This window comes from Andrographis paniculata, unplaced genomic scaffold (genome assembly GCF_009805555.1).
Source record: "Andrographis paniculata isolate CXL003 unplaced genomic scaffold, ASM980555v1 Contig74END, whole genome shotgun sequence".
NCBI lineage: Eukaryota > Viridiplantae > Streptophyta > Magnoliopsida > Lamiales > Acanthaceae > Andrographis > Andrographis paniculata.
In genome coordinates this window covers 3,512,956-3,521,836 of record NW_026137611.1, presented here as the reverse complement: position 1 = coordinate 3,521,836, position 8,881 = coordinate 3,512,956, and the positions used below count along the sequence as shown (strand labels likewise).

At 41.2% G+C, this 8,881-nt stretch overlaps 3 protein-coding genes across 3 annotated transcripts; all 3 read left to right on the top strand.

The window, feature by feature from the left end:
• Positions 1 to 808: 808 nt before the first annotated feature.
• Positions 809 to 3,431, top strand: LOC127266002 (4-hydroxyphenylpyruvate dioxygenase). The gene is made up of 2 exons (XM_051296065.1): positions 809 to 2,148; positions 3,118 to 3,431. The coding sequence occupies exons 1-2, from the start codon at positions 851 to 853 to the stop codon at positions 3,296 to 3,298; spliced, it is 1,479 nt and encodes a 492-aa protein (XP_051152022.1). The 5' UTR covers positions 809 to 850; the 3' UTR covers positions 3,299 to 3,431.
• Positions 3,432 to 4,171: 740 nt separating this feature from the next.
• LOC127266092 (spore wall protein 2-like) lies at positions 4,172 to 6,478 on the top strand. The gene is made up of 2 exons (XM_051296212.1): positions 4,172 to 5,589; positions 5,667 to 6,478. Exons 1-2 carry the CDS (start codon positions 5,238 to 5,240, stop codon positions 6,302 to 6,304), a joined length of 990 nt encoding a protein of 329 aa, XP_051152169.1. The 5' UTR covers positions 4,172 to 5,237; the 3' UTR covers positions 6,305 to 6,478.
• A 348-nt stretch (positions 6,479 to 6,826) lies between these two features.
• On the top strand, positions 6,827 to 8,667 carry LOC127266099 (uncharacterized). Its single transcript, XM_051296224.1, has 2 exons — positions 6,827 to 8,097; positions 8,197 to 8,667. Exons 1-2 carry the CDS (start codon positions 7,583 to 7,585, stop codon positions 8,432 to 8,434), a joined length of 753 nt encoding a protein of 250 aa, XP_051152181.1. The 5' UTR covers positions 6,827 to 7,582; the 3' UTR covers positions 8,435 to 8,667.
• Positions 8,668 to 8,881: the final 214 nt, after the last annotated feature.

Here is an 8,881-nt window from a genome sequence, read left to right as displayed (position 1 = left end):
GATGTTTATTATTTTTATACGTCGTAAAACAAGTCTAATTTTTATAAATAATCATATCACAATAAAAACTATCCTTACTTTTTCATTATCATTACACAATTGCCACTATTTTTTTACACTAATACAATCATAAGGATAAAAAGGTTTTTTACCCATACTTTTTACCTACTATCAGTATAATATCAATATTCCTTAAATTTCGTGCCAAATACAACTCATACCATAGTTTTGGGACGGATCCCAATATAATAGTCTTGTTTACCATTTTTGTTCGTCTCAAAACAGTAGTCTCATTTTCATAAATAATCATATCACCATAAAACTATCTATATTTTTTCATTATTATTACATAATTGTCACTACTTTTTACATTAATATATTCACAGAGTTAAAAAAGTAATTTATCTTTATTTTTTACCAACTACCAATATAATATCAATATTTCTTTCGTGCCTAACAAGCTGATACTATACTTTTGGACGGAAGAAATATTATTTTATATTACAAATAAACTATAAGCATAACTACTATCAAAGAAAACTTGTGTAAATTATTATACGACATTATAAAGGAAAAACTCTTAGTTATTTATTTTGTAACTTTTTAAATAAAACAATTATATTACAGATAGTATAAATTTGAAATTGAAAATTAAATTAAGATTATTTCTAAAATGTTTGATTTATACAGAAATTAATGATAAATTCATTTGGATAATATCGATGTCTTATTTTGCATATACTATTTTCAATTAAATTAGTACTACTTGTTTAACTAAAATAGAATTATCATCACTGAATATCAACCACATTAATCAGTATGGTAAGACTATTGAATTTCAGAATTATTTATGTGCAGTTTCTACTTTTCTGCGTCTTCCTCCTTCCCCCTCACTACAAATAGCCACCGTCTCCGCCGCGACGCCCACTGGACGCTCCGCCGCTGCGAATCAATTGCTGTTAGAGCACTCAAGTGTGAATCGAGAACCTCAGACAACCTAAGCATGGGCAAAGAACAGTCCTCCTCCACCGTCGCCGCCGCCGTGGCGCACGAGGAATTCAAGCTGGTAGGTTTCAAAAACTTCGTCCGTAAAAACCCTAAGTCCGATCGATTCTCCGTCCGGCACTTCCACCACATAGAATTCTGGTGCGGCGACGCCACCAACACCGCCAGGCGCTTCTCGTGGGGCCTCGGAATGCCTCTCGTCGCTAAATCTGAACTCTCCACCGGAAACTCCGTACACGCTTCGTACCTCCTCCGCTCCGGCCAGCTCAACTTCCTCTTCACCGCGCCTTACTCCCCTTCGCTCTCCAATCCATCCTCCGCCGCCATCCCTACTTTCTCCTTCTCCGACCACAGTTCCTTCACTTCCTCTCACGGTTTGGCCGTCCGCGCGGTCGCTATCCTCGTTGATTCAGCCTTTTCTGCTTACTCCACCGCTCTCTCCGGAGGCGCTAAATCTTCATCTCCGCCGGTTCTTCTATCGGACAACAAAACCGCCATCGCCGAAGTCCACTTGTACGGCGACGTCGTACTACGATTCGTGAGCTACGGCGATGGTGAAGAAGCATCCTCCGATGGATATTTTCTACCAGGCTTCGAACAAATCGAAAACGAAAGCTCTTACCAACAATTGGATTACGGAATCAGAAGACTCGACCACGCCGTCGGTAACGTCCCCGAACTCGGTCCTGCGGTCGAGTACTTGAAGAACTTAACTGGATTTCACGAATTCGCTGAATTCACCGCAGAGGACGTAGGCACCACCGAGAGCGGATTGAATTCCGTAGTCCTCGCAAACAACGACGAGACGGTGCTGTTACCATTAAACGAGCCGGTGTACGGAACGAAGAGAAAGAGCCAAATCCAGACATATTTGGAGCACAATGAAGGTGCAGGAGTGCAGCATTTGGCACTCACAAGTGAGGATATCATCAGAACGCTGAAGGAGATGAGGCAGAGGAGCAGCGTCGGCGGATTTGAGTTCATGCCTTCACCACCGCCGACGTATTACAGGAACGTGAAGAACAGAGCCGGCGATGTGCTTACAGATGAACAGATCGCCGAGTGCGAAAGGCTGGGGATCTTGGTAGATAGGGATGACCAAGGAACTCTTCTCCAGATCTTCACCAAGCCTGTGGGCGACAGGTACTTTCAAAACCTATCTCTTATTCAATCCATTGAATTTGCTTTAACTATACCTGTTTTGGGATTAGATTCGGCTAAATCCTGAATGAAATTAGCATGATTGAGACTATAATTAGCAGTTTGTTATCAAGGATTTTGATGATCTGAAGCTTTTAGTTCAAGCACAAACTATGGTCTGAAGTTTTTATTCGAAATGCTCCATAGTTGCTTTCTTACGCCATTCATTATATTCATCTTTTTTTAGGCAGAATAGAGCTTCCGACTTCATGCTATGTGTTTATTCCATGAATTTCATATCTACTTGCTGTATGCATTATGCCATTCATGATCTGTAATTTGTAAAAGAAAACAGTGAAGTAGGCTAATCAAAAGCATCGGCTTTTTCCGTAAGGTGATAAAGTTTGATCTGCTTTTGTAATTGTCACTGCTTGGTTGTGCTCTGAACAAAATTGATTATAAATGCTTCGCTTGTTGTAGAATTACTACGACGATGGTTTTCTTTGTTCTATGATCACCAATTGATGGAAATCTTGCTAGTTTACTTATCGAAAAAGTTTGATCTGTTTTGTAATTGTCACTGCCTGGCTGTACTCTAAACAAAACTGGTTCTATATGCTTTGCTTGGCGTACAATTACTACCACGAAAAATAAATGGCTCGATGATTTTCTTTCTTCTATGATCATTTTCGTAATACACCACCGTTGCATTTCTTACTACAAATCTTTTAGTTGTTAGTGAAAAGCTCTAGATTCATGTCAGTTCCATGGATATATATATTGCTCTATACCCATAACATTAATCGTTTCGAGTAATCCATGTAAAATCTTCATATTATTGATGATGGTGAATAGTTCTTGTATTTGTTCAATTTGAAACCTGGCGATTTACTTTACTCGTTAGATGTCAGAGTTTTATCATCGATGTGTTGGGTGGTTGAATTAATTATAACACGGGCGCCGTCTGTGTAGGCCGACTATATTCATAGAGATCATTCAGAGGATCGGGTGCATGCTTAAGGACGAGAAAGGGAACGCTTACCAGAAAGGAGGGTGCGGAGGATTCGGTAAGGGCAACTTCTCGGAGCTCTTCAAATCCATCGAAGAATACGAGAAAATGCTCGAAGCAAAACAAGCCGTTGCTGCTTCTTGAAGGTACGTAGTGTAATGTTTGCACGAGCAATGGAGATCAAATAGTAGTTGGTAGTATTGGTTGTAACTGCTTGCTTGTGTAGATGTTACGTATTTTGAAACTAATGAATTATTGAAATTTATATATTATTCAATTATGACGGCAAAAATATATAATACTATAAAATAATTAAATATTTGATGGGAAATTATTGCAATTTTCTCTTGCTTATTTTTTATGATTTACATTGAATTAAGCAATATGTGTTTGTTTCAGAGAATTTTCTAGTTTTTTTTTTTATTATTCAAAATTTTTTACCAAACAAATCAAATTATATATTTATTTTTATATTGTATTAAGAATTAATTTTAATTTTAACTATTATATCAATATTTATTTATGATTTTTTTTTTATCATTTTAATTTCAAATCAATATTATTGATAACTTACAGTTTTCAATAGAAGTAGTATACTAATTTTTCTCAAATAAATATATTATTTTAAAAAAATTGAAATTAATATTCAATTCTAAACCATAATTAAACAAATTGTATTATTACATCACACGGTTATTATAATTTAAAATTCAGATTTAAAAGTGACACCTCCAAACAAAATCTGTTAAATAGCTTACAGAAGCGCCAAGGCTTGAACTAATTAATCCATTTTTCACACGACCCGTCCATACTTTGCGGACCACCTCAAAAATTTAAAACTGACCCAAACCAACCTAAATCTCTTGATTAAGTTTGGTTGGTATTATTTTTAGGATAAATTAAGCAAAACAGCAAATAAAACCCCGTGGTTTACCAAATCCGCTAAAAACACCCTGTAGTCCTAAAACTCCAAAAAATCTACTCGTGGTTTGTAAAACGTTGCACACTCGTCCCCCTCTAAATCACACTGACGCCATTAAATTTTAGCCTCATCATACCGTTATACCCCTATCTTTATTTTTTACTTTATGTTTTTATTTTTTGAGGGCATTTTCCATTCTTCCCCAAAATCGTTCTCTCACCATCTATCGCGCGATCAAGAAACCCACCAGCAGAGGGACACCGTCGTTGCCCCGCCTCCACCCCCCGTTTCACGCTGCCTTTCGCTCATCCTTCATCCTTTCATACACTGTCGTTACCTTTCCCCACCGACACTACAGTCACGATCCCCCGTCTGCCCCACCCCCAAGCTTTCTAGGGTTTACTTGCGATTTTTTAATTTGGTAAAATTTCTCAAATCTCTCCTCTCGGCTCGTGAGTAGGAACGTTCGTGTATTTCAAAAATCAATTTTCTAGTTTTATTTTGGGTTGAAAGTGAACTTTACGTCGGACACAGAGATATGTATATTATTAAAAATTTTGTGGTCAAGTTACTTTATTTCCTCTTTTGCTGTGTATTTTGTCGTGTCTCTGGAATAAATTTAGTAATTCGTAGAAAGTTAGATTTTGTTGGTGGTAAGATTCAGTGTGTTGTCTTGCATATTGCACGTTCTTGAGGTTGTTGTGGTCCCCGGCATAATGGACCAGTTTGCGACAATTTATATGTGGGTGGATGGGTATACCGAGTATGAGGGCCCCGCGAAGCGATACAGGGGTGGCAGATATGTTTGTTTCCCCCGTATCGATAAGGATAGGTTCTATTTTGGTGAGATCTTCAACATGTACTGTCGTGTAAGAGGTAGGGCAGGTGTTGTGGAGTTCATACATCGGAGCCCCGATAGTCCCCACGGTGCAAATCAGAAAGGTCCAGTGTATCATATTAAGAGCGATGAAGATGTTATGAATATGTTTAAAATTCACTACGGCAAAAATATAATTTCTATATATGCCGAGGATAAAGCTTTGGCGATGCGCATATGTGATGCCTACGGACATAACATACGGAGGCCTAACGAAGGTTTGTTGCTTGAATGGCGTCGTGGAATGGAGGAAAGTAGCACTCTGAGGAATTACGTTTTTGAGGATGATAAGGGTGTCGAGGACGATGGGGGGTGATGACGCTCATGAGGGTGAAAACGTGCATGAGGAAAGAGTAACGGATAATGTGTGCGGATACAAGAATAAAGGTTTTCAAAGCTACGAATTTGAGGAGTTAACAGGTGGATTTGATCCGCAGGATGAGGAAAGATTTCGAAAAGGGAAAGGCATTGCAACTCTAGACTCGGAAGAGGAAAGCGAGGGGGACGATGCGGACAACGATGAAGAAGATGACTCGCAAGGGAATTTCGAGTACATGGGTGTTGACGAACCCGTGTGGACCGATTACACGGAGGGAATGGACAATCGTGGTTGGTATGAGGCTCAATTGCATGCAGGTAAACCTCCTAGATGTTTTCTTTTCACATACGAATTTGCATTTAATACATTTCTTGTGTTATGTTTCATTGTGTAGATGCAAGCGATGACGATGACGATGATAATGCTGATGACGATGATGGTGATGGTGACGATGACGATGATGATGACCGTGATCGTGACGATGACGATGATGAAGACAATGACAATGACAATGATGATGATGAAGACGATGACGATGACAATACAGATGCCGACGAATATTGGGAGGAGTTGCGGATTTATCAAGAGAGTCAACGAGAGAAAACCCATGAAGAAAGTTCTGATGGCGAGGATCAAATCTCTGATAACGGAGAGTGGAACAGCGAGGATGTGGAAGGCGAAATTCACTCGGACACTTCCCTCACGGATGAGGGAGCAGTAGAACTTGGCGGGGGTGATGTACCAATGGATGAACCGCACTTGGCGGATGAAACTGAGGCGACTAGAGAATTGGATCATGGGACGGGGGTTAAACCGACCATAGATGGGTGGATTAGTGATGAATTGAGCGAGGAGGACGGGTTACTGCGTAGTCCGGAAGATTCTAACGACACCCGGGGGCTGGCGTACGAGGAATGGGATGATAAAATGGAGAAATCTGACTGTGAATTGAAAGTGGGGATGAAATTTGTGAACGGACTGACATATAGGCAAGCCCTCCGTGACTGGGGTGTACGGAGGGGTGGAATATAAACCTCATAAAGAATGAAAAAAAAGAAGGTTACAGCCATATGCAAGAAGGGTTGTGATTGGAGGATTCACGCGTCATCCATCATGGGTGGAGACACCTTCCAGATCAAAACCCTGAAGGGAACCCATCAGTGTTCACACCAGTCGACCAATGCGCAAGCAAACTACAAGTACCTTGGAAGGAGGATAAAAGATATGGTATCAAATAATCCGGACATATCTATACCTGCATTGAAGAAGAAAATTCGGAGGGAGGTGCATGTTTAGGTGACTATGTACAAAGTTTACCGGGCGAAGCGACATGCTTTGGAATTGATCAAGGTGCACATCAGAACAATACAAACGCCTTTACGATTATTGCGCGACAGTGTGCAAATTCAATCCGAGCAGCAGCTGTATTTTATCCGTTGATCGGGGGGTTAGTCCGCCGGTGCTCAAGCGAATGTACTATTGTTTGGCAGCTTTGAGGGAGGGATTTAAAGCAGGTTGCCGCAATATCATAGGGCTTGATGGATGTTTCCTTAAGGGGATTTATAAGGGGCAGCTTCTGACGGCAGTAGGGAGAGATCCCAATGAATATATCTACCCCATCGCCTTTGCATTTGTCGAGATTGAAAAGTATGAGACGTGGGATTGGTTCTTGGAGCGTTTGCTGAGGGATTTGGGTGATTCTAGAACCGGGGAATGGTCCTTTATATCCGATCGTCAAAAAGGATTGGTGGAGGCGATTGCAGAACGAGCGCCGTGAGCAGAACATCGTTTCTGTTTGCATCATATGTACAACAACTTCAAAGTGCGGTTTAAGCGATTGGAATTGAAGCGTCTTTTCTGGAAGGCATCGCCGACATTAATTTGAAGGAGCATGAGAAAGTGATGCGACAGATTAGGAGGTACGATGTAGCAACCGGGACCGGAGAAGCTGCTTATGCATGGTTGAGTGAGATCCCACAGCAGCACTGGGCACGGGCCTTTTTTTGGGTACAAACAAAGAGCGACGTACTCGTGAACAACATGTGTGAGTCCTTTAATTGGTACATTTTGAAGGCACGGGACCTACCTATAATTGATATGTTCGAGTGGATACGACAAAGGTTGATGGTTTGAATTCAAACGAAAAAGGCGGGGATTGAAAAATTTGAGGGAATTGTGTGCCCTAATGTCATGAAAAAGGTAGAGCTGGTGCGGAAGGCTAGCCGTAACTGTTTTCCATCATGGGGCGGCGACAACAAGTAAGAAGTTACGCACTTCACGCAGAACCATGTTGTCGTGTTGAACCAGCATATGTGCACCTATGGCATGTTCCAAATTAGCGGATATCCTTGTTGCTATAGAGTGGCCGCGATCGAGTACCAGCGACTTGCGGTGGAAAATTTCATAGATGTCTGCTTCAAAAAAGAAACGTACATGGCAGTATACACCCATGCGATAAACCCCGTCCCTGGAATACATAAGTATGAAGAATCCATGCTTGGGGAGGTGGCGCCCCCGGTCGTGAAGGTTCGCACTGGGCGTCCAAAAGAAGCTCGTCGGCGCGACGGTAATGATGAGAGGAAGGACGGTAAAGCATCTCGACATGGATTGAGGACTCCTTGTTCCAAATGCCATCAACAAGGGCACAACAGACGGAGTTGCAAAAATGATCCGCCGCTCCATAACGTGGTTCTTGAACTTATGAAGTGCTCTTTATTTTTCCGTTTATGTTGTATTGGTTCTTACCCGAAAGTGTTTACTTGTAGAATACGTCAACGAAAGATCCCATCAATCGGCCGGACAGACACTGCTCCCAATCCGAACAGGTACCCATCTCATTTCTTAGGCTACACAACTGTTACTGGGATACATTTATCTGCCAAAAAATAAAATTTGATTTCGCTGCTACTTGGATGACTTGGTAGGTTGCCTCTAATGTACATCCGTCACCGGACTGCGCGCCAGCAACGCAGTCGTCTCAGGTGCAATCGTCGGGTCCATCGGGGACGACAGACGGAAATGGGGGGAGTCGACATGCATCGTTGTCATCGCTGCTCCGAAGTGTTCGATTTTCACTCAGGACAGGGCGTCGGGGGCCTTCAGGTGGTGCATCTTCCCGGGTTCGTTAGTGAGATTCTATCGATGTCTATTTTTTATGCGTGAACGGGTACCCAGAGTAGTTTGTTATCATGTGTGTTTGTTAGTATAGAACCAATTAGCATCGGACAAAGTTATGCAAATTACCCCCGACATTTTGTGAATCGGATCGGGGATATTATGTGGATTGCTGTTGTCGGCATTTTGTGAATCGGATCGGAGAAATTATGTGGATTGCTGCTGTATTTGCTGTTGTATTTTATGTATATTACCGTTTGGATATTTTGCTTTGTGCCTAAGTTGTTTGGGAAGTATTGTAAAATTGCATTGTTTTTTAGGGAATGAATACTATGCCATGTATGTTGAAGTGTTTACTCCATTCGTCCCATAAAAAATGTTTTGTTGGATGTTGGCACAAAATTAAAGAATAATAATAATACTCCTTCCGTCTCATATACCATGTCCACGTTGCCGTTCTGTCCGTCCCACATTCCATGTCACTTTTATTTTTTG